At 39.9% G+C, this 27500-nt stretch overlaps 1 protein-coding gene across 5 annotated transcripts in view; it reads right to left on the reverse strand.

The window, feature by feature from the left end:
* The window catches only part of LOC123503143 (G-protein coupled receptor Mth2-like), an 82040-nt gene that overhangs the window by 17112 nt on the left and 37428 nt on the right, over window positions 1-27500 (reverse strand). For 3 of the 5 annotated variants that reach the window (XM_045252647.1, XM_045252646.1, XM_045252648.1), the window contains exons 4-8: window positions 15306-15484; window positions 11812-11959; window positions 7679-7768; window positions 7232-7313; window positions 6173-6372 (exon numbers count right to left, since the gene is read on the reverse strand). In XM_045252647.1, coding sequence (XP_045108582.1) covers window positions 6173-6372; window positions 7232-7313; window positions 7679-7768; window positions 11812-11959; window positions 15306-15484 — 699 coding nt within the window. Of the gene's footprint in view, window positions 732-6172; window positions 6373-7231; window positions 7314-7678; window positions 7769-11811; window positions 11960-15305; window positions 15485-27500 lie in introns of all 5 variants that reach the window. The other 2 variants (XM_045252644.1, XM_045252645.1) reach the window with 1 other exon arrangement.

Here is a 27500-nt window from a genome sequence, read left to right on the forward strand (position 1 = left end):
AGTAGCGTAGTGTCAGTCTTTCACTTTAAAATTGCGTGGCAGCGACACTCATCATTACATCTGGTTATAAATTATAGTTACGATTTATAAATAAACCCATAAACTACACACACACACACACACACACACACACACACACACACACACACACACACACACACACACACACACACACACACACACACACACACACACACACACACACACACACACACACACACACACACACACACGTGTATGGAGTCTGGTCACCATGCCATGCAGGAGAATGGAAACCAGGTGAATGTCACACGTGCTACACCTGCACGGGCTGCTCTTCCAGTTCCTCGGCGATGTAGGCTCGATTGTAATGCTCCTGGGGTGTTGTTACACTATCGATGTCACCATGCACACTACTTTTGCTGGCCTGCGTGCAGTCCGCTGTGGGAGTGTCCCGCACGACTTCCTCGCCACCGGAGCCTTCATCCTCCTTGCCAGCCTCGGTCTTCACAGCCACAGAAGCGAGTCCCTTTGATTTTTCATGAACCTCTATGTCTTCCTTATATTCACCATGAGACACCTTTCTCCCAGGTGATGTAAGCTGTGTGTCACCAGAAGCAAAAGAATGTTCCTCATGATTCATCTCCTCGGTCTCTGATGCCGCGGCCTCGGTGATGGTGTCCATGCACAGAGAATTGGAGCTGTGAATCTGCACGCCCGTCGTGGACACCAAGGAGGACGTGGATAGCTTCCTGTGGAGATATAAGAACTTAGCAATTTTATGAATACCTTCCTTCATCACTGAGAGGAGTGTATATACATATGTTCGTCTGCTAATCACCTATGACAGTTGTTCCCCTACGAGACCTCAGAGCTCAGAGTTCGTATTGACCGATCTTCTGATAGGATTAAGATCTCACACACATCACACATCGTTGCAGTGAAGCGACGTCCCTTGGGTTATATCCCTTACCCGCTACCACTATACATATCCTTGATAGACACCCTGTGCATACTTCTACAGGCGTGTGTTACTAATAATTCTTAGAATATTTCCCAGGTTTCTTTAATACAGCTTTGGATGAGGATGTATAGTCATATTATCACTTGCGACTGCTCACATCCCCATTCAAGACCTCATTGATGCCACCGAGAGCATCGTAACTGCTTCTCTTTTTCTTATCAATACGCTTACTCACATTGCTTTACATGCTTTTTATTTTCTGTTAATTAACACAGACATTTCCGTGTCTACACCTATCTCAAGGGACTCCAAGTAGCTGCGTATTTCCTTCTTTACACCGGTATCACTGCGACGCTACTCTGTTTTTCGTCCGTTTGGGGGATAGCTTGTGCAAGATCATTGCTGCCCAAGTTAACGCATAGAATTGCTTTCTTGCCTTGTTCTTCCAGGTACATATTTCAACAATATCCGTGTTCATAATTAATTTCCGTTCCATTGCTACCATTGTTTTCTTTTCCCAAATTATTTCCTCTCACAGTTGTTAAACCGATTACCACAACGTATACGAGGATTCTTAGTCATCAGGCAGTTCACATTTTTTGCCAAGTTACGACTGCAATCATTTTATCTATCCCAAATGTCATTTTTTACCAACCTCTCTTCTCATCTTTTCTTCCATATCTATTGTACAAATCTTTCTTTCTTTCCTTACTCTTAAGTTGCTCTGGTCTTGGAGGAATCTCTTTCTCAGTACCATCATACCATTAGTAGTATTTATTTATTTATTCATCTCTTTACTTTGTTCCCATCCTAATCTTACTGCCACGATGTTTGTTCCTCGACGACTTCGTTCTCAACTATGAACTTCCTGTAGTACACTTTAACACGGCTAGGGAGACGGTTAGTATATTTCTATGTATGCTTTCTTTTTGTGCAGCAAGGACACGGCACATATGTGATCGAGCAGTGTTAGGGTATGAACTGTATACAATTATTTTTCTTTGTTTATACACATAGCCGTGAGAGCGGGGCTCATCTTAGCGAGAAGCTTCTTTTCTTTCCTGTGCACACACTTCCTAAGGAGTTTATGCTAACTCAGTATTCGTTCCCACAGGTTCAGTGTGAGAACCTCTGGTTCCTGGGTTATATATATGTTATTGTAACTTGAGAAATAGCATTTAATTTAACATTAAATACTAACAAATATTTTTTTCTTTCATTTTTAATTAAGTAATACTTTAACTATTGTAACCAATACATTTGTAACTGTTCTTAAATGTGTCATATATATATATATATATATATATATATATATATATATATATATATATATATATATATATATATATATATATATATATATATATATATATATATATATATATATATATATATATATATATATATATATATATATATATATATATATATATATATATATATATATATATATATATATATATATATATATATATATATATATATATATATATATATATATATATATATATATATATATATATATATATATATATATATATATATATATATATATATATATATATATATATATATATATATATATATATATATATATATATATATATATATATATATATATATATATATATATATATATATATATATATATATATATATATATATATATATATATATATATATATATATATATATATATATATATATATATATATATATATATATATATATATATATATATATATATATATATATATATATATATATATATATATATATATATATATATATATATATATATATATATATATATATATATATATATATATATATATATATATATATATATATATATATATATATATATATATATATATATATATATATATATATATATATATATATATATATATATATATATATATATATATATATATATATATATATATATATATATATATATATATATATATATATATATATATATATATATATATATATATATATATATATATATATATATATATATATATATATATATATATATATATATATATATATATATATATATATATATATATATATATATATATATATATATATATATATATATATATATATATATATATATATATATATATATATATATATATATATATATATATATATATATATATATATATATATATATATATATATATATATATATATATATATATATATATATATATATATATATATATATATATATATATATATATATATATATATATATATATATATATATATATATATATATAGATAGATAGATAGATAGATAGATAGATAGATAGATAGATAGATAGATAGATAGATAGATAGATAGATAGATAGATAGATATATATATATATATATATATATATATATATATATATATATATATATATATATATATATATATATATATATATATATATATATATATATATATATATATATATATATATATATATAGATAGATAGATAGATAGATAGATAGATAGATAGATAGATAGATAGATAGATAGATATAGATATATATATATATATATATATATATATATATATATATATATATATATATATATATATATATATATATATACACACACAACAAAATATGGAAAAAAAAGGCTCACTGTGTTGCCTGTTCCCTAAAAGAACATGGGGGTTAGCCAAAATTCCGGGAGAAATGTCTCCCTTAAAAGAACTTAAGTCAAAGGAAGATAGAAATACAGAAGCAGGAAGTGAGTTGCAGAGTTTGCCAGTGAAAGGTAGAAGTGATTGAGAGTACTGGTTAACTCTTGCATTAGAAAGTTGGACAGAATAGGGATAAGAGAAATAAAAAAGGTTTGTGCAGCGAGGCCACAGGAGGAGGGGAGGCATGCAGTTAGCAAGATCAGTAGAGCAGTTAGCATAAAAATAGCGATAAAAGATAGAAAGAGATGCAACATTTCGGCGGTGAGAAAAAGTTGAAGAAAGTCAGTCAGAGGAGGGAAGTTGATGAGACGAAAAGCTTTTGATTCCACCCTATCTAATAAAACTGTGTGAGTGGAACCCCCAAACATGCGAAGAGTACTCCATACAGGGGCGGATAAGGCCCTTGTACAGAGTTAGCAGTTGGAGGGGCGAGAAAAACTGTCGGAGACGCCTCAGAACACCTAACTTCATAGAAGCTGTTTTAGCAAGAGATGAGATGTGAAGTTTCCAGTTAAGATTATGAGTAAAGGACAGACCGAAGATATTCAGTGTGGAAGAGGAAGACAGTTGAGTGTCATTGAAGAAGAGGGATAGTTGTCTGGAAGGTTGTGTCGAGTTGATAGATGGAGGAATTGAGTTTTGAGGCATTGAAAACTACTAGATTTTCTCTGCCCCAATCGGAAATCTTAGAAAGATCAGAAGTCAGGCGTTCTGTGGCGTCCCTGTGATCTGTTGACTTCCTGAAGGGTTGGATGTCTCTGAAAGGACGTGGAAAGATGTAGGGTGGTATCATCAGCGTAGGAGTGGATAGGGCAAGAAGTTTGGTTAAGATCATTAATGAATAATAGAAAGAGAGTGGGTGACAGGACAGAACCCTGAGGAACACCACTATTAATAGATTTAGAAGAAGAACAGTGGCCGTCTACCACGGCAGCAACAGAACGGTCGGAAAGGAAACTTGAGATAAAGTTGCAGAAAGAAGGATAGAAAGCGTAGGAGGGCAGTTTTAAAATCAAAGCTTTATGCCAGACTTCATCAAAAGCTTTAGATATGTCTAATGCGACAGGAAAAGATTCACCGAAATCTCTAAAAGAGGATGACCAAGACTCAGTAAGGAAAGCCACATCACCAGTAGAGCGACCTTGACGGAAGCAACACTAACGATCAGATAAAAGTGACAGATGTTTGAGAATCTTCCTATTCAGGATAGATTCAAACGCTTTAGACAAGCAAGAGATTAAAGCTATAGGACGGTAGTTAGAGGAATTAAAAGGGTCACCCTTTTACGGAACAGGCTGAATGTAGGTAAACTTCCAGTAAGAAGGAAAGGTAAAAGTTGACAGATAAAGTTGAAAGAGTTTGGCCAGACAAGGTGCAAGCACGGAAGCACAGTTCTTGAGAACAATAGGAGGGACCCCATCAGGTCCATAAGCCTTCCGAGGGTTTAAGGCAGCGAGGGCATGGAAAACATCATTACGTAGAATTTTGATTGAAAACATGAAATAGTCAAAGGGAGGAGGAGAGGAGGGACAAGCCCAGAATCATCCAAGGTGGAGTTGTGAGCAAAGGTTTGAGAGAAGAGTTCAGCTTTAGAGACAGAAGAGATGGCAGTGGTGCCATCAGGATGAAATAAAGGAGGGAAAGATGAAGAAGTAAAGTTATTTGAGATGTTTTTGGCTAGATGCCAGAAGTCACGAGGGGAGTTAGAGTTTGAAAGATTTTGACATTTTCTATTTATGAAGGAGTGTTTGGCAAGTTGAAGAACAGACTTGGCATGATTCCGGGCAGAAATATAAAGTGCATGAAATTCAAGAGATGGAAGGCTCAAGTATCTTTTGTGGGCAATATCTCTATCATGTATAGCACGAGAACAGGCTGTGTCAAACCAAGGTTTAGAAGGTTTAGGTTGAGAAAAAGAATGAGAAATGTACGCCTCCATGCCAGACACTATAACCCCCGTTGTACGTTCAGCATGTGTGTGTGTGTGTGTGTGTGTGTGTGTGTGTGTGTGTGTGTGTGTGTGTGTGTGTGTGTGTGTGTGTGTGTGTGTAATTCACTTCGGTCGTCTGCTGGTCACCCAGGCAGTCTTCCCCATTACGGAGCGAGCTCAGAGCTCATAGACCGATCTTCGGGTAGAACTGAGACCACAACACACTACACACACCGGGAAAGCGAGGCCACAACCCCTCGAGTTACATCCCGTACCTAGTTACTGCTAGGTGAACAGGGGCCACACATTAAGAGGTTTGCCCATTTGCCTCGCCGCCCCGGGACTCGAACCCGGCCCTCTCGATTGTGAGTCGAGCGTGCTAACCACTACACTACGCGGTGTGTGTGTGTGTGTGTGTGTGTGTGTGTGTGTGTGTGTGTGTGTGTGTGTGTGTGTGTGTGTGTGTGTGTGTGTGTGTGTGTGTTATGAAACACCGCTTAGAAGTGTTGATGAACATCATACAAACATCACCAGGACGTGCCTGGGAGACAAGGGTATCGCGTTGCCCGATGTGCCTCACCTGAAAGCGGAGCTGGTGTCTAGAGAAATCTGGCTCTGCACGGTACGTTGCGAGGCTCCAGATTGGCTGCTGGGGCGGTTGACGGATGAGGTGAAGGATGAGGTGTCCTGGGCACCCTTTCCTTTCACTGAATCAGGCTGGCGCGAGGAGCCGACGAACACCTTCATCCGCCGCAGGTATGGCTCCCAGTTATTGCGAATCTAAGAAGTGAGGAACTCTTTACTTCTTTACCAACTATAAAAGTAATCTCTTTTATGGACACTGAAATGTGAGGAAAAATGAGGGATATGTTTTGTATTTACTAGGCTATATGACTATTTCAGATAATGCTACAAATCTAAGCTTCAAAGAAATTATAGATGATAATAGGAATATATATTCTAAAACTGAAAGTGATTGATGATGAATAAATAAGTAAACTCTCAAGAGAACTTGACTAAATGTCTCTTTTGGTAAAACAGAATGAAGTAAAGAGTTCCAGAGTTTTGCAGTATAAGGAATCAATTATCATGAATACTAATTAACTTTTGCCTTAAAGAGTTGGATAACATAGGGATGAGAAAAAATCAGTCTTATGCAGCAAAGCCGCAGGAGAAGAGGAAGTACAAAAAGGTTTATTGTCTTGTATAACTAGCTGACCAGAAAGTAACTAAAACTTTTCTATTGCCAGGGAACATGCAATATAATTTCATGATCTCACGAAAGAACATGAAAGATGCATCATCCTGTAATCCACGGGCAGAATTCCTCCATTAATGGCAAAATAATTGTGGGGTGGTGGTGAATATATGCCTTGGCAGAGCTGCAGGACTGGCGACACTGCAGAGGCTACAAAACAGATCCCAAAACGCCACGAAAACTAACAAGGATCTCTCTCAAAGGCAGGGCTCACGCCTCATTTTCACCCTCCCGCTGTCTGGGACTTAGTTACCCAGAAGTCTGTGCGTCAAGAACCTCTATCCAGTAGTGCGCGGCACCAGCCAAGTTCCTAATACACAAGACTTTGTACACACACACACACACACACACACACACACACACACACACACACACACTTACTCTTTTCAGCATGTTACGTTTGCAGATGAAGATAAGAAAGATGGAGAAACCTTGGAGAGCATTGATGACGTCTGAAATGATCCTGTAGGAAGAAAAATTTGGAAATCTCACGTTCATTTGATTTACCTCTCATTTGTATGCAAGAGTTGCTTTCTGAAAAAAATTATGTAGAAATATGACTAACATAACAATGGAAAAAAAAAAAATATATATATATATAGAGAGAGAGAGAGAGAGAGAGAGAGAGAGAGAGAGAGAGAGAGAGAGAGAGAGAGAGAGAGAGAGAGAGAGAGAGAGAGAGAGAGAGAGAGAGAGAGAGAGAGAGAGAGAGAGAGAGAGAGAGAGAGAGAGAGAGAGAGAGAGAGAGAGAGAGAGAGAGAGAGAGAGAGAGAGAGAGAGAGAGAGAGAGAGAGGGAGGGAGGGGGGGAAGTAATCTTTTGCACCTACCACGGCTCGCAGCTTCCTTCCTGCCACGAGATGACTTCCGTGATCCAGGTGAGGCCCATCACCACGAAAAGCTTGATGTACAGCCACATCCTGCACGGAAACAGACACGTGAGCCACAAGTACTTGTATACAGAAAACTACATTGACAGGCACAAACTGGCAAGGTATGCATCTATTACACCTATAATAAATAGAGTACAAGTGACATGGGTAAATCCCACACAATTATTTATTTCACACGTACCCTCCCCCCCCCACACACACACACGTACCCACCCCCAACACACACACACACAGACACAGACACAGACACAGACACACACACACACACACACACACACACACACACACACACACACACACACACACCGCGTAGTGTAGTGGTTAGCACGCTCGACTCACAATCGAGAGGGCCGGGTTCGAGTCCCGGGGCGGCGAGGCAAATGGGCAAGCCTCTTAATGTGTGGCCCCTGTTCACCTAGCAGTAAATAGGTACGGGATGTAACTCGAGGGGTTGTGGCCTCGCTTTCCCGGTGTGTGGAGTGTGTGATGTGGTCTCAGTCCTACCCGAAGATCGGTCTATGAGCTTTGAGCTCGCTCCGTAATGGGGAAGACTGGTTGGGTGACCAGCAGACGACCGAGGTGAATTACACACACACACACACACACACACACACACACACACACACACACACACATTTTAGTAAAACATTCAACAAGGTAGCAATATGAGATTTGAGAAAGGTTTAGGCCCTTGGGGTAGAGGTAAAACCTAGTATTAAGCTAAGCGAGAGGCAACAGTGTTGTAATAAAACGGATCTAATTTTCAGTATGGTCAAATAAAATACGCATTTGTTAGGGAAAATTGTTATTTTTAATGTATATTGATGATTTTGATAGTGGAATTAGTACTGATACTAGTAACTAGTAAATCCACGGATGTCATAAAGTTAGGCATGTCCATCCCTGCAGGCAGAAGTTAGATATATCAATGAGGTTGGATTCCATCACTGCAGGCAGATCTCGATAACATGAACGAATGGACAGAGGAAATCCACACGATAGGTACACAATAGACAACGCACCCCTGGTAGGTTAAGGATATGAGAAAGATTTAGGATTTATAGTTAACTCAGATCTTTGTCTCAGAGAGCAATGTAGAGAGGCTTGAAATAAAGCAAATACGGTACTAGAATTATTTTTAACAATGTGAAAAGCAAAAGTCCATAAGTAATATTAAAGTTATATCTAATAATGATCAGACCACATGTAGGTTATGCTGTTCAATTGTAGTCCCACATTATAAGAAGGATATAGATGTACTACAAACAGTGCAAAGAGGAATGACTAGGTAAGAAAGACGCAGAACTGATAAGGGATATTTCTTACAAAGATTGACGCTGTAATATTTGGACTCCTTAGAGAGAGGCGTAAGTTATAAGAGACCTGATAAAAATTATTAAGTGGTACAGGAGATTATATAGAGAGGTATAGGAGGTGATAGTATCTAACATAGAGGAGTACATTCCTCATTCTTTTTCTCAACCTAAACCTTCTAAACCTTGGTTTAACACAGCCTGTTCTCGTGCTATGCATGATAGAGAGGTTGCCCACAAAAGGTACTTGAGTATACCATTACCTGAAACTCATGCACTTTGTATTTCTGGCTGGAATCATGCCAAGTCTGTTCTTTAACTTGTCAAACACTCCTTCATAAATAGAAAATGTCAAAATCTTTCACATTCCAACTCACCTCGTGACTTCTGGCATCTGGTCAAAAGCATCTCCAATAACTTTACTTCATCTTTCCCTCCTTTATTTCATCCTGATGGCACCATTGCCATCTCTTCTGTCTCTGAAGCTGAATCATCCACCTTGGATGATTCTGAGCTTGTCCCTCCCTCTCCTCCCTCTGTATATTTCATGCCTACAGTTAAGGTCCTTTGTAATGATGTTTTCCATACCCACTCTTGCCTAAACCCTCGGAAGGCTTATGGACCTGATGGGGTCCCTCCTATTGTTCTCCAAAACTGTGCTTCCGTGCTTGCACCTTACCTGGCCAAACTCTATCAACTATGTTTATCGACTTCTACCTTTACTTCTTGCTGGAAGTTTACCTACATTCAGCCTGTTCCTAAAAAGGGTGACTGTTCTATTTCCTCAAACTACCTTCCTATAGCTTTAATCTTTTGCTTTTCTAAAGTTTTTTAATCTATCCTCAATAGGAAGATTCTTAGACGTCTGTCACTTCACAATCTTCTATCTGATCGCCAGCGCGGCTTCCATTAGGGTCACTGTACTGGTGATCTTCTGGCTTTCCTTGCTGACTATTGGTCATCATTTTTTTAGAGATTTAGGTAAAACTTAGTATGGCTTTCTTCTTCCTCTCATTCCTATGCTGTTTAACCCTCTAATACAAGAGTTAACCAGCATTCTCAATCATTCGTACCTTTTTCTGGTAAACTCTGGAACTCCCTACCTGCTTCTGTATTTCCATCTTCCTACGACTTGACTTCTTTTAATTGGGAGGTTTCAAGACATTTGTCCCATTGCTTTGGCTAATTCCTTCCCTATCGTTTTTGGGAACTTGCAGTTCAAGTGGGCCTTTTTTATATTGTGTTGCTCTTGCTTAAAAAGAGGGATTTATAACAAGAGGGACATAAGTAAAGTTTTTAGGATCAATAACCAGAATAAAGCCAGAAATAATGGGCTCAAACTTGAAAAACAAGTTAGGTTTAAGAAAGAGATGGGAAGAAACTGGTCCTCTGACAGAGTGAGTGGAACAGATTCCTCTATATTACCCAATTATAGACTACACCAAACCCTGCAAGGATACTTTCAGCAAATGAAAACTGAATGTAGGCAAAATGGAATATGGTAACTCAGTCGACTAAACCGGAGATTAAAATAATCTGGGTTCTCAGGCCGAGGATTCTACACTTTGAAAATGATTAGCTGCTGCAGGTAGTGGTACTGAAATGGCTATGTAAACAAACCAGCATTAAGGATTAAATCAGTTTACTGTGAAATATTAGGCTACATAAAACTTGTATATCTTTAGTAAATTCCCAATGAATATATTTTAAAAACCTGGCCATGAACTAATTTGGTCAGATTAAATTGATTATAATAATAACAGACACTGTACAAAGGGAATGAAGAATCTAGTTTTCTTTCTTCAGTTGGCAATGAAGGGAAGCTGTCAAATCCACTCCAAAATTATTAGTGGTGACTCTTGTTTACAGAATAACTAAAAACGTGTGATTGAATTTAATATTTATCTTTTCCTTTTCCAAACTGAATTACAAATATCATACTCAGTAACTGAGAAAAATTAATCAGCCTGAAACAAATTGTTGGGTGAGGTGGTTCAGACCCCTTTGACACCCCTCTGCATGCGCCACTGCAGAGAGGAGCTGAGTTAAGGCGGGTTCACACGTGTCAATATGCGAATGAAATTGCAAGTCGCTGGAAGTATAGTTTTAGTCTGAACACGTTCACACATAGCGACTGGGAAGCATTGAGTAGTGAAAGAGAAGTGAACTAAACAAACAGCTACCCAACAAGATGTCTTCCTCCGGTGACTATCAAATTAAGTCATCGCAAGTTTTCAATCCTCACCTCCAACAACACCCTGCATGGAGGGAAACAGTTCTTGGAGAGTGGCAGCCATATCACCGAACGTCGATTTCCTTAAGCTTTTTTTCCTGTATAATTCATTTTTAGGATCCCAGATGTGCTCTTTTCCCCTCACCCACCCCATATTTTTTTTACATCTGGACACCACGTTTTCAAACCTTTCTCCGTGACGTGACAACGGAAACAAAGTCGCACATCGACTGAACAAGACCAACGTGTCGGTCTTGATTTGCGACCAGTTTCTCCAGTCGCTAGGCACCAATATTCAGTCGGAAACTCTACCGACTTGCAATTTCGATCTCATATTGATACGTGTAAACCCGCCTTTAGATAGGTTAAGCTGCTGTGGGGGAGAACGCGGTTCCAGACCCCTCTGGAACATCCCCCTTGGATTACAAAAAATACCGAAGATAAAAAAAAAAGTACACTGCATAGAAAATAGTGAACTTGACATTTTATTGCGATAACAACCAAGGAAAGGACGCATGCCTCACCTCTCTCTGTTTTGCTGGCGGGTTCTCTGCAGGATAGGGTCATTTTGGGCCATGATGAGAATGTAGGCCACCTGGCAGAACAGCAGAATGTTGGCCACTACCAGCGTGAGCACAAACCCGTAGAAATACGCCCAAAGAGGCTGGTTGTCTGCAATGGAGGGTATAAGGGAGGTAGTTAGCAGAACAGGAAGTCAGTAACTGATTGGCTAATTAGTTTTTTTGCTTACTGATCTATTAATGAAGTGTGAGGTAAGAGAGGTGTTTGTTTGCTTGAACAGTTGTTAAGTGAGTGATTATCTAATTGATTAATTGCTTGTTAGACAAAGTATCTAGCTGAATACTTGCTTGACTGAATGATTGACTGACTGACTAGGTGATTCGTTAGCTTGTTGATTTATTTCATCATTTCTACTCCTAAATAAATTTTCCTACAATCACTTTAGACACTTGTACTGCATTTTGAAATAATTCTATAGCTTAGAAAAAACTAAGTTGAATTATATCTTATTTTTATGTATAGCTATCCAAACAGTTTTTCTACGGTGATTTGAATGTTGACAAGAGGTGAACATAGCAATAAAAGAATCAAGAAGGAAGAGAAAATTGTTATCACGTATTTATTGCTCTACCTTTTACTGCCTGTCACAGACATGACCTACTACCAGCTCGCAAACCACCAAGAAAAGAAGACGTGATATTAGATAAAAATTTATTTTTTAAATTTAATCTAAGTCAACTGCAGTGCTCCAACCTCTGAAATGAATAAGTTGTAAGGTGGAAAAAAAATTCATTTAAATTTGACATTCTTACAATATATATCAATGTGACACTGAACTTCCCTCCATAATAGTCATCCAGATAACCTTTTTCCTTGCACATTCGTGGTTTTTTTTTCTTTTATGCAAAAAGGAAAACTGGCTAAGGGCCACACCGCGCGCACCGATTCCAAGAATATCGGGCAGGCGCTTTTTCTGGCCATAGCATCAATGGGTCATTCCCCTTGGGACTCACGCCTTTGGGCTTTCGTCTCTAGAGGCATATCTTTTTTGACTGCACTGACCTGACTCCTAAACTCTCCCTCACTCACTCACTGTCCTTCACCGTGAACTGATGGATGTCCTGTACTTGGTGCCTTGCTTCATAATATCTTGTTCATTGAATGATAGAACTTCAGAGAACTGAGCTGCAGTCAGTCTGAAATACTATCCCTCATCCATTTCTAGCTCTTAAATAAGATGATAATATTCACCACATTCCAGTCGTTTCATAATTGCTTGATATACCCAGTTCCTTTCCTGAACTGTCAAGTCTCCACCATAGTGAATGTCTCACCTAGCATCACATACCCATAGCAACCAAAGTCAGTCCGATTTTCCTGCATCGTGTGCGTAGTCTCCGGTGTGAAACGGCCTTCAGGTGGCTCGTGTTCGGGCCTCCGGTCTAGGCAGCCGGAATTCGAATTATTGCCAAACCTAGTTGCCCGGTGGAAGTAGCATTCTCCCATTAACCCCAGCAGTGCCATATGAGAAATGGAAATTTCCATTTCTCTCTCTCTCTCTCTCTCTCTCTCTCTCTCTCTCTCTCTCTCTCTCTCTCTCTCTCTCTCTCTCTCTCTCTCTCTCTCTCTCTCTCTCTCTCTCTCTCTCTCTCTCTCTCTCTCTCTCTCTCTTCTAATTCAAGTAATATCTCTCTCTCTCTCTCTCTCTCTCTCTCTCTCTCTCTCTCTCTCTCTCTCTCTCTCTCTCTCTCTCTCTCTCTCTCTCTCTCTCTCTCTCTCTCTCTCTCTCTCTCTCTTTCTCTCTCTCTCTCTCTCTCTCTCTCTTCTCTCTTTCTCTCTCTCTCTCTCTCTCTCTCTCTCTCTCTCTCTCTCTCTCTCTCTCTCTCTCTCTCTCTCTCTCTCTCTCTCTCTCTCTCTGAATTACAATGTAATAAACAATAAAAGTGAGAGAGAGAGAGAGAGAGAGAGAGAGAGAGAGAGAGAGAGAGAGAGAGAGAGAGAGAGAGAGAGAGAGAGAGAGAGAGAGAGAGAGAGAGAGAGAGAGAGAGAGAGAGAGAGAGAGAGAACGGGTTGGGGGAGATTTCTTCTATTTGATTGGCAACAATGTATATCTGGTGAAGGTCTGGCGACTACTGGGATCCCACAAACCGCTACAGTAGACGGGATCTATTCTCTTTGGTATCGCCTACTGCATTACTGGAAGTGCATGATGAGGGGAATTAGACGGGGTACACCTTAACCAGGTGGACCTGTCTCTTGGTGGCACTCTTGTTAGTTACCAGGACATCTTTACACTGTCCTGGCTCAACAGATGCTTCGTCAACAAAGAAAAAACACTTCCATTTCATATAAACGCACTAGTACACCACCACTATTTATTTCCATGCTAATATACTTAATGAGTTACTTTTTTTTCAAGTATTCCAAAATATTCAAAAATTTCAAGGCTCGGATTTTCCCCACATGTCTTTTATTGTTGTTTCTTCACAGCATCATTTTTTTTTTTTTTTCGCAGCAGTGCCATGGAAGCTACTTCAAAAGAACGGACTTCATTTCATTCGATAACATGTCAATAAGGCTAAATATCGTAATGAAACTTTAACTCGAAACAATTACGCCATGTTCACCGACGTGTGACACTGTATGGGAACCGTGAAAAATTAATACAGTTATCCGAAAAATCAATCTTCTTACGTGGTAAACACAGACGGCGTGACGGCGGAAACCTTTGGCTAGCGTGTTGTTTACTGAGGATTGGTACTATGTTGGCGGTGAGTGACGGCACGAAATTTTCAATAGTTATCGTATTAGAGCATTCGGTTGGTATTACCACACATCACCCAAGTACCTAATTATATGACGGGAATAAAGTTTATCTAGTACAGACGTGGGAAATTCTAACATGAACATTCTTGAGTTAGGGGAGATCTCTTGTGCATAAGTCATAAAACCATTATGTATGGAAGACGACACTCATTCACTATTTTCTACAAGAGCGTTGCCAACCTCTGAGAGCTGCTTTGCCCTACAGCCTACACAGAAACTAAAATTACTCTTCATATGTCTGTATTGGTGACAGACACGGGATGGAAAAAAAGAAAACAACACTGGATTCACCCTTTTCTACATGACAGCAGTGTTCCCAATCCCTGAGGCCTTCTTTGCCCTACACATACACTAAAATAACCATGTAGCGCCGATTAAAAAATTATGTTGATCTGTGGAATTTGTCATTATTCCCCAGGTATTACACCAAGTAATAAATCACCATCATATTGCAGTTTATAATTATAATCATGTTCCAAGAAAGTCAATGATTCATATTGGGTCTCAATGAATGAAAATGAAACTTCCTTAAAAAAAAATCCAATACTTTTTGACAAACATAATTCATAATTTTTCCCTGCCCAAAACAGCAATAAGAAATAGAAAAAGCTTTTCAGACATAACTCACCCAACCAAGAAGTGTCAAACAATCTTTCCAGGCAACACTCACCCCCAAACCAGCACTTCTTTTCACCAAACCCTGGGCGGATGACATCAAAGTCCTCTGGCAAAGAGTCCACAATGATGGCGACGAAGCTGATGAAGAGCGGGCAACCCCAGGAGTAGATGGAGTACATCTTGAAGCGTAGACGTGACAGCTCTCCAGTCTCCGCCACGGGCCGCATCGACCTGCAACGCGTGAAGGAATATAAATACGCTCAGAATGACTGTTTTGATCTATACAAGGCAGTGAAAGGAAGTGTCTGTGCGAAGGGGAGGAAGGATGAAGTGAAACACAAACTCAGAAGTATAGATAATTAATAAGTTGTACATGCAACACTGATGTTATTTATTGTTAAGATGAGAGAAAGCTTGAAACTTAAGCTTTGAAAGAATTTTAAAAGTTTGTATATATATATATATATATATATATATATATATATATATATATATATATATATATATATATATATATATATATATATATATATGAACTTTTAAAATTCAGAAAAAATATATATACATGGATTTCTCGATTTATGTGTCGAGCTGCTGCCCGACGTTGTACAAATTCTCTAGCTACTGATTATAAACAGTCAAAGGTGTTTTTTCTACCAGTTTCTTATTGGTCTGACTGGGATAGCCATTTTGCTTATCGGCCACTGGTATTCACCAATCATGGGCAACTCCACGTGGGGCAACAAGTTATTAAGAAGTCATTAAGGCTTGTTTTGGTCTTGGACATCTGTCTCGGTCATCTCCTAGATTTAAATCTAACCTCCATGCAGTCTACTCTCTGTAATTTCTTTTTAATTGTCTTTTCCCTGTCCCCACTGCTACCTGACACACTTCCCCATGTTTATGGCTGGTTTATGGCTGGTCAAATATAAAGCACAACTTCATATCTTGTTTCTTCATATTTCATATTATGATGTAGGCATCCGACATATGCGAGCATAAAATGTGCGATTTTGGAATAACACGAAGTGAAAAACCTAGTTGTTGTTTTTTTCATGTGACACGGATTGTTTAAAACAGATGATGTGAAGATGCTTAGCTGGTATGGCAAATCTCGAGTTACGAGATTCCGCGAGATGTTTGTTGTGGCCACCATATTTGTTGTTCCAGCTGATCACAGCACAGAGGTGCCTAGGTAGGAGAAACAAACTACAAATAAAAAAAATACACACGGAATAGCTCAAAATTTTAGGATAAGTAATAACAGAAAAAAAATAACAAATATTTACTGCAGCGTACGGCGTTCCCTTTTCATTTTCTTTGTTTTACATTTTTCCATAGTCAAAAAAGGTGTCTGAGTAATTATGACGAGAGTAATAAAGGGAAGATTTACAGTAAAAGCAAAAAGAAACACACTGATTTTTCAGCAGCAGCAGCAGCAGAAGCAAAACCAAAAGAAGGTAGCAGAAGAAGGAGGAGGAGGAGAAGGAGGAGGAGGAGGAGGAGAAGGAAGAAGAGGAGGAGGAGGAGGAGGAGGAGGAGGAGGAGGAGGTTCCTGTCGTTGAAATAATAGGAGCGGGCACGTATTTCGGGGGATAATCATAATGCTTTCCATTATTTTGTACTTCACTTACTGTACATGATATATGAATGTATGAGACGCAAGAAGTACACCATCACTACAGTTCAGGAGTATTTGTTGCAGGTGTGTGTGTGTGTGTGTGTGTGTGTGTGTGTGTGTGTGTGTGTGTGTGTGTGTGTGTGTGTGTGTGTGTGTGTGTGTGTGTGTGTGTGTCAGTCTTGGGGGTGGTAACATATCTGGGACACACCTGTTCCCCTCCCCCCCACACACATGTTCTCATATCACCTGCCACACCTGTTATGTTTTTCCACCATTGTGTACGTGAGATGAGAACATTTCTAGTTTATTTGTACTTTAGTTTGCGTTTTTTCGTATGATTATTTCCAAAGGTTCTTCCTGTGTGTTTTTGTTTATGATAGTTCACTTTTATTTCTTGAGAAAAGTTATCTTTTTTTTTTTGTCAATCTCTAATTTGTGATTTATTTTTATATTTAAATGAGTGTATGGATGCTTATCTTTATTGTTCATATCCAAATTTTATTATTATTATTATTATTATATATATATATATATATATATATATATATATATATATATATATATAGAGAGAGAGAGAGAGAGAGAGAGAGAGAGAGAGAGAGAGAGAGAGAGAGAGAGAGAGAGAGAGATAACAAATAAACATCGAAACGTTTGGGAACAGGTACATAAATAAACTCAATTAACTACGCAACTATACTCTACTACCAGCACAAGACGAAGATTGGAAAATTTCTTTATTTTTATTTTTATTTATTTATTTATTTATTTTATTATTATTATTTTTTTTTTTTTTGTAAGTCAGACGTGATGATCTCGACGAAGCGTGAAACTGAACGAGACGCGACATCAGACTAGCCGCAGCGACCTCGCCTTGCTGCTGCGGGGCTGAACAGGACCATAGTGGAATTCTTATCACTGGCATCATCGTCTGGAAAGGCATGAAAGTCCTTCCCGGCCACACAGGTCCAGCCATGTAGCAGCTGAGCTTTGTATAGAGAAATGCTTTGCTGACTATTGTGAGAACGCACACTTCTTATACCGAGGGCGAGCAGTACCTATAGAACGAGGATGGATTCTTCCTATAGGGAGAAGGCACATTTTTTATATCCTATAGCGAGGACAGGATCCTGTCCTCCCATAGGAACAGCAGTTCCTATGGTGAGGACGTACACTCTTCCTACAGCGAGAACGAGGGGCTTTTTTCACAGAGAGAACACACTCCTTTCCCTGATCCTCACTGCAACAATTTATAAGCATGTCGTTTCACCTTATTGTTGGGGACATTTGCCGAATTCGTTGTGTACGTATACGTATCCCTCGCTAAGAGCCTTCCCCTCCCTTCTCCTGTCCCCTTTCCCCCTTCAATCTGGGTACAGCACGGGGCGAGGCATGGTCACTCCTAAGTCTGGAAGTAAATCAGAGGAGGAAGAATATAAAAAGCAATGGAGATACCATGATCACAAAGAAAGTTGGCGGCGGCCAGCTCTGCAGCCTTGACCGCCTCGGTGCCTGACCATCACCACTTCCCCCAGACCCTGGCAGCCACTGTCACTTTCCCCGAAGATCAAGGTGAAAGGTACGCGACTCAGGAAGTGCCCCACTCAGCTCACTTCACAACACCTTGGCCACTACTGCTGGTATTTACTGGGCGCGTATCTTAATGGACACCAGCGAGCTATTGCATCAACACTGCTTGTTAAGAAACTAAGGGAGAAAAATAAAAAGATACGAAAACAAGACCAAACTAACAAACGTGTATGTGCGAGTGAGTGAGTGAGTGAGTGAGTGCGTGCGTGCGTGCGTGCATGTGCGTGTGTGAGAGTTCGCGGGCACGCGCGCGAGAGCGGCGTGTGTGTGTTTCACTGTTTGATCTGCTACAGTCTCTGACGAGACAGCCAGACGTTACCCTACGGAACGAGCTCAGAGCTCATTATTTCCGATCTTCGGATAGGCCTGAGACCAGGCACACACCACACACCGGGGCAACAAGGTCACAACTCCTCGATTTACATCCCGTACCTACTCACTGCTAGGTGAACAGGGGCTACACGTGAAAAGAGACACACCCAAATATCTCCACCCGGCCGGGGAATCGAACCCCGGTCCTCTGGCTTGTGAAGCCAGCGCTCTATTCACTAAGCTACCGGGTGTGTGTGTGTGTGTTTGTAAGGAAGACACTCTCTCTCTCTCTCTCTCTCTCTCTCTCTCTCTCTCTCTCTCTCTCTCTCTCTCTCTCTCTCTCTCTCTCTCTCTCTCTCTCTCTCTCTCTCTCTCTCTCTCTCTCTCTCTCTCTCTCTCTCTCTCTCTCTCTCTCTCTCTCTCTCTCTCTCTCTCTCTCTCTCTCTCTCTCTCTCTCTCTCTCTCGTTGCTTATTGTTTACTATATACATACACCAAGTAGTGAGGATGACAAAAAGTAAGGTAGGGAGTGATGGGTTCTTAGGGACGCTACACACCCTACTCCTTATGGATGACATGGTGATACTAGCGACATCAAGAGAAATGTGTTTAAGGAAACTTAACGTGGTGCTTGACTACTGCAATGAGTAAGGGATGAAACTGAATGAAAAGAAAACTAAGTTTATGGCGATTCACGGTTCAAAGGAAGATCATCTTCCATTAATAACGCGAAATGTAAGAACTGATTACGTCCACAAATACTTGTACCTTGGGGTGTGGATAACTGATGATGCTAAGATGAATACGGTGATGGAGCTGCATGAACCTATGAATGAGGCCCATCTCAATAAGTTTGCCATTTTCTGTACCGCCAACAGCAATATGCCATACTTATACAAACGTAAAGTGTTCGATGCAGCAGTAGCATCTGCCTTATTATAGTGTAGAAACATGGCTAGTGAAGCTTCCTAAAAAGTTGATTGCTCAGTATAACAAAGCTGTGAAATGTCTCCTAGGTGTCAGACGACATACTAGTCCCGATTTGTGCCTGATTGAATCAGAGATACAACATGCAGAGGAAGCGATAAGTAGGAGGAGATTTAAGTTCCTTGAATCCAAATTAAGTACACCAGTTAGTGAAGAACCTTTCAATATGGTTTATGAATTATGCAGGGTACCGGTTCCTGTCACAAAACCTACAGAGTCCGTGTAATGCAATCACGCTGGACGATGTAAAGAGGAGAGTTTGTGGGAAACCTCCGACAGCCTCCAAGTACATGACATATAGGAATGTGTTTAATGTATGTCTATCTGTACATCCGGTATATACTAGCCCTGATTTCATTCCTAATTATACCAGACAGGCGTTAACCAGGCTCCGATTAATGTCTCATGAAGATCGAGACAGGAAGGAGGAATGGGACACCTGCAGAACTGCGGCTATGCTCGTGTAACATGAACGTTGTGCAAGATGAATCACATGTTCTCACAGAATGTCCTTTGTCAAGAGACTTAAGAGCGAGGTACAATATGCTAAATTTTACCAGCTTAAATGCAATGATGGAGAGAAAAGACGGAATAAAAAGCTTGTGTAGTTATATATACCATGTATTAAAAATGTATTAGATACATAATTATAAGAGGATTTTTTGGTATGTACTTTGTGAAAGAAGAGTTTTTGTGCAATATGGTCTGTGTTTTTGTGATGCTTTAAGTATGAGATAATTATTTCAGGCTGAATTCTAAGTTAATAGATGTTTCAAAGTTTGTTCTCTATATTTTGTATGGCAGAGCTTTTAACGTGTGTGTATCTTTATGGATTTTTGTTTTGTGATGTAAGTATGAGATAATTATTTTAGGCTTGATTTTAAGTTAGTAGAGGTTTCAAAGTTTTGTTCTTTTATTTTTTGTATTACAGAGCTTTCAGCGTATGTGTGTTTTTTATGAATTTTTCGTAAACATAAGTTCAGAGAGGTTCATCTGGTTGTTTTGGAGATCGTTCCGTTTTTTTTATGTTCACATGTTCGGTGTTTATACAAGTTTATTTTGTAGAGGGAGAATTTTAAAGTGTTTTGAGTATTTTGAGTTTTATCTGGACAGGAAGTGCGAAAGTTATTGTTTTTAGTTTTACTGCTTTCTAATAAGTTTTTGTCTAATTACCTAATAGTTTTCGAGAATGTATTAAATTTTTCTGTCAATAAACTAATTAATTAATTCTCTCTCTCTCTCTCTCTCTCTCTCTCTCTCTCTCTCTCTCTCTCTCTCTCTCTCTCTCTCTCGCTTTCTTAGTTTTTTTCCTGCACTTTGAAGTAGTCATTTCATAGTTTTTTTTTCCATTTTAAGATCATTAAGAGAGAGAGAGAGAGAGAGAGAGAGAGAGAGAGAGAGAGAGAGAGAGAGAGAGAGAGAGAGAGAGAGAGAGAGAGAGAGAGATTGATTTCGCCTCACATTTTTAAGTACCACCCCTTCCGGAGCTTGACATAGCAGCAGTGGGCGGTGGGCGGCAGCCAGCGAGTTGGAAATGAGGTGAAACCCCAGCAGCGGCGATGGCGAGGCAGCTCCCTGTTGCTGGGCGGAAACCATGCCCCAGTCACCGTCACCATCACCACCACTACCACTGCTGGTCTTTGCTATTTGACCCATTACTACCATGAAGCCATTTCCCACCACGTGTATCATCACCACCACCGTCATCACCGCTGTCATAAATATTTACATCCACTACTACTATCACCACCACCTTCACATCCATGTGACCACGCCCTTCATCACGCGCACCACCTTCACCATCACAGCTGTCTTTCATATGATCCACTACCGCTATTATAATCACCACCACCATCTCCACCTTTTCCTACCCCATCATGTGCATCACTACCATCACCACCATCACAAATACTCATCACACGCACAATTTCACCACGTCATTCCTCCAGTCACTCAGTCAGTCACTCAAGAAGTGCAAGAATGTGCAATAATTACTCAGCACATTTGGTTTCAAGTGTCATCTCACAAGGATCGCAAAAGGAAGGCGACTTTTACACGAACAGTTTTCGCCGGTCCGGCACATGCCGCACGGTTTAGCATTACATTGATTCTTATGGACATATTCACACGAAGTCAGACCGGTTTAACAGGCCGGAATTCACCTCTCCCCAGTTTTACCCCAAGGTGAAAACTGGCTATAGGCTAGATTTCCCCTTGGGGGGAAATCTAGACCAGGCTGTTTAGCACCCTCCTAGGCCAAACTTCACCCCCAAGATAAAGTAAGATTGAATCAAGAGTTCGACTTCATTTTGAAGTATATGTAAGCGTGATGAATCAGTTTAAAAGTTCTACTTCATATAAATCTTGATAATCTTTTCATCACCAAAACACAGCTGTCTGAGGTAACTGACAGTAGCCCCTTCTCTGTTCCTTCCTACTTTCTCTATTCTCATTTTCGCTCCAGAGCTGGATGATGTGTCTACGTGCGCAACGACTTAACTTGCTCTCGTGCCCACGCTCTTGAATCTTTCGAGTTTTCCACCATCTGGCTTCGACTCAATAGTCACTCTCTATCTAAATTTATCTGTGTTGTCTACCTCTCCCGTAAGCCCTCTGATTATAGCAAATTCTTTTGACTATCTAACTTCCAAAGTGGAGCACATTCTGTCCCTCTATCCTTTTGAGAAGATCTCCATCCTTGGAGATTTCAATGTTCACCAGCAGCTTTGGCTTTCCTCTCCCTTCACTGACCATCCTGGTGAACTAGCATTCAACTTTGCTATCCTCCATGACCTAGAGCAACTGGTGCAACACCCTACTCGTATTCCTGACCGTCTTGGAGATACGCCCAACATTCTTGATATCTTTTCCTCACCTCTAATCCTTTTGCCTATGCTGTTACCCTATCTTCTCCGTTGTGATCCTCAAATCACAATCTCATTTCTGTATCTTGTCCTATTTCTCAAATCCTTCCTCAAGATCCCCCAATTGGGAGGTGCCTCTGGCGTTTTATCTCTGCCATTTGGGAGGACCTGAGGAGGTATTATGCTGATTTTCCCTGGAATGATTACTGTTTCCTGTCAGAGACCCATCTCTTTGTGCTGAACGCATAACAGAGGTGATAGTGTCTGGCATGGAGGCGTACATTCCTCATTTTTTCTCAACCTAAACCTTCTAAACCTTGGTTTAACACAGCCTGTTCTCGTGCTATACATGATAGAGAGGTTGCCCACAAAAGGTACTTGAGCTTTCCATCTCCTGAATCTCATGCACTTTATATTTCTGCCCGGAATCATGCCAAGTCTGTTCTTCAACTTGCCAAACACTCCTTCATAAATAGAAAATGTCAAAATCTTTCAAACTCAAACTCCCTCGTGACTTCTGGCATCTGGCCAAAAACATCTCAATAACTTTACTTCTTCATCTTTCCTCCTTTATTTCATCCTGATGGCACCACTGCCATCTCTTCTGTCTCTAAAGCTGAACTCTTCTCTCAAACCTTTGCTCACAACTCCACCTTGGATGATTCTGGGCTTGTCCTCCTCTCCTCCTCCCTCTGACTATTTCATGTCTTCAATCAAATTTCTTCGTAATGATGTTTTCCATGCCCTCGCTGGCCTAAACCCTCGGAAGGCTTATGGACCTGATGGGGTCCCTCCTATTGTTCTCAAAAACTGTGCTTCCGTGCTTGCACCTTGCCTGGCCAAACTCTTTCAACTTTGTCTATCGACTTCTACCTTTCCTTCTTGCTGGAAGTTTGCCTACATTCAGTCTGTTCCTAAAAGGGTGACCGTTCTAATCCCTCAAACTACCGTCCTATAGCTTTAATCTCTTGCTTGTCTAAAGTTTTTAAATCTATCCTGAATAGGAAGATTCTCAAACATCTGTCACTTCACAATCTTCTGTCTGATCGCCCGTATGGCTTCCGTCAAGGTCGCTCTACTGGTGATCTTCTGGCTTTCCTTACTGAGTCTTGGTCATCCTCTTTTAGAGATCTCGGTGAAACTTTTGTTGTCGCATTAGACATATCAAAAGCTATTGATAGGGTCTGGCACAAAACTTTGATTTCAAAACAGCCCTCCTACGGGTTTCTATCCTTTTCTATGCAACTTTATCTCAAGTTTTCTTTCCGACCGTTCTATTGAAGCCGTGGTAGACAGCTAGTGTTCTCCGAAATCTATTTAATAGTGGTGTTCCTCAGGGTTTTGTCCTATCACCCACTCTCTTTCTATTAAACATTAATGACCTTAATGGCCTTATCCACGCTGATGATACAACCCTACATCTTTTCGCGTCATTTCAGAGACGACCAACCCTTCAGGAAATCAACAGATCACGCAGGGACGCCACAGAACGCCTGAATTCTGATCTTTCTAAAACTTCTGACTGGGGCAGAGAAAACTCAATTCTTCCATCTGTCAACTCGACACAACCTTCTCCTCTTCTTCAATGGCACTCAACTGTCTCCCTCTTCCACACTGAATACCCTTCGTCTGTCCTTTACTCATAATCTTAACTGGAAATTTCACATCTCATCTCTTGCTAAAACAGCTTCTATGAAGTTAGGCGTTCTGCGGCGTCTCCGCCCGTTTTTCTCACCCCTCCAACTGCTAACTCTGTACAAGGGCCTTATCCGTCCTTGTATGGAGTACTCTTCGTATGTTGGGGGGGTGGGGGGTTCCACTCGTACAGCTTTATTGGATAGCGTGGAATCCAAGCTTTTCGTCTCATCAACTTCCCTCCCTTGACTGACTGTCTTCAGCCTCTTTCTCATCGCCGAAATGTTGCATCTCTTTCTATCTTTTATTGCTGTTTTTATGCTAACTGCTCAATTGATCTTGCTAACTGCGACCTCGCTGCACAAGGGTTTTTCTTCCTCTCTTCCCTATTCTGTCCAATCCTCTAATTCATGACTTTACCAGTACATATTCTCTATCATTCATACCTTTCACTGGTAAGCTCTGGAACTCCCTACCTGCATCTGTATTTCCATCTTCCTACGACTTGACTTCTTTTAAGGGGGAGGTTTCAAGACATTTGTCCCTGGCTTCTGGCTAACTTTTTCAAATCTTTTAGGGACCCTGCAGTTCCAGTGGGCCTTTTTTTCTAATGTTTTGTTGCTCTTGGCAGTTTTTCCTCTTGCGCAAAAAAAAAAAAAAATTAGACATCACACACACTTACTCACACTCGCTCACACTCACTCTACGTACAATCACTTCATCACTCACTCCACATTCAATCGTACTCTATACACCCTCACTCCACCCTTACTCAATCACACACTCACTCTCACTCACACTCACTCATTCACACTCACAACCATTCACTCACTCTTGCTCGTACTCACGCACTCACTCATAATCACTCTATCATTCTCTCACTCATACACACTCACTCACAATCACTCCCTCACTCACTCACTTATACTCACTCGCCGACTTACATTCACTCACTCCATCTTCACTCATTCACTCACACTCACTCATTCACATTCGCTCACACTCACTCACTCAAATTCACTCATTCACGCTCACAAACACTCAGTCATACACACTCATTCACACTCATTCACTCACATTTACTCGCCCACTCTCAATCTCACTCGAACTCACACTCGCACACTCATACTCACTCATTCATACTCATTCATTCACACTCACACATTCATTCACACATTCATTTGCACTCAATGACTCATTCACTCACATTCATTTTCGCTCACACTCTCACTCGCACTCACTCACTCACTCACTCACTCACTCACACTCACTCAAGTCACTCACACACTCACTCATACTCACTCACTCATATTCACTCTCACTAACTCACTCACACGCTCACTACTCACACTCACTTTCTAACTCAAACTCACTCACTCACTTACGCATAGTCACTCACATTCATTCATTCACTCATTCAGTTACGCTCGTTCATTCATCTAAACTCACGCACACCATTTGTGATCATGTATGGGCGTAAAGCAACATTCCTCATTGATCTATCCACTGACACCACACATGCAGAGAATATCGACAATGAATTAGCTGTATTTGATGCAAAGCAAGACGAAACATACAATCCAGGTGATGAATCTTACACAACACTTGATACCATTAATCCAGAAATGTTGTCCACCACGAATAAGATTTTTTATGACATCTGGTCCATTGCCTCAAACAACATTACCAAAGCCCAGACCGCTCTTGCCATATGGCGTGGAAAAATTTTATGTTGCCTGTTTTTCACAAGGTCTTGAAAATACGGGTAGCCACTCACACTCTCAACATAACACACATCATTACACGTAGATTTTCTTACTCCTAAAAGCTTTTCCAAACACTAGTTGTGTACTTTTTCACTGGTCGTAAATCTGTCCCAACGCACGATTCACATGCGTATATCAAAGACGATAAAAGAGCTGCATCAAATACTAGCTTCTTCACAAAGAATGGCACATTATTGTTCTTATTCACAAAACAGACGAACTTTGAGTACATGAGATATCTTGGCGCTGGCGTGGTCCTTGACAGCGGAAGACATTGAGCCATCACAGGTGAATGTAGAGCCAAGGTACGCGTAAGAGTCGCAGTCCTCTCTCAGCTCACCTGCCATTAGCATCTCGGAGTCTCTTGCACCGCCACACAACAAAAAACTTGCTTTTTGACTGATTTATCTGCATTTCATATTCTACACGGTAATTTTGAAGCAAAGCCAGCTTTACCAACATACTACTTCTACAAGCTGCCATTATTACTGTGTCGCCCATAAGCACCAACATGTTTAGCCATTGTAAAAACCCCTCAAAACCACACCCTGCCTTAACAATCCTTATATCAACAAAGATAATGAATAACAAGCATGATGTAGGTGAGCTTTACCTTACACCCATGGTTAACAATATCACAGCTGTTCCAAGAACACTTTCTGTATTGGTGTAAACAGGAATCAAGGCGGCTAACATTACAGAACCACAACCCAGGCGCTGTAATATTCTGAACAAGATGTGTCATGGTGCTCTATCGTACGCTTGTGAAAAGTCTATAAATGTTACATAAACTTTTAATCTTTCTCCATCTTGCAATATCACACAATAATCTTAGTGACAATATATGTTCTATACAATCTCTGTTTTCTTATTCTCTGTGTGGTATAAACCATTGTTTAAGCCTAAAATATAAAAACCATATCGTATAACTTCACTATACTCTTTATTATGCTTATTCCTCTGTAGCATTTGGCTTTTCTTTGAACCTTTCTCGAACACAGCAAATAATTTAACGCATGACCAGATTAGAGGATTGTTACCTTGCACAAAAATTGAATTAAAGATGTTACATAGGAACAATATCCACTGGGCTGACATGATCTTAAAAATTCCTGGTGAAAGACCATCAGACCAACATGCTTTATCTGATTTTAGTATTTTGGTCTGGTTTTGCACTTCAATGGGTAAAATTGGGACATCTAATAAGGGGACATACGTATTGGATTCAAAGTTCTGTTCAGATAGGATTACATTATCAGGCAAATTAAAGTTATCTGGAAAGTATCGTTTAATCTCATCTGATGAAACTTCATCGTTATGAAAGTCTCCAATGCATGGCTCTCCATAACTTTATATCATTTTTACTCTGAACTAGTCTTTCTTCTCTCTAAGACAGGGTTATCAACTCCGTGTGTAGTGTCTCGCTTACTCCTTGTGGCACAGTCGTGCAAATTATTACAGACGTTTTCTATTGCC

This window comes from Portunus trituberculatus, chromosome 13 (genome assembly GCF_017591435.1).
Source record: "Portunus trituberculatus isolate SZX2019 chromosome 13, ASM1759143v1, whole genome shotgun sequence".
NCBI lineage: Eukaryota > Metazoa > Arthropoda > Malacostraca > Decapoda > Portunidae > Portunus > Portunus trituberculatus.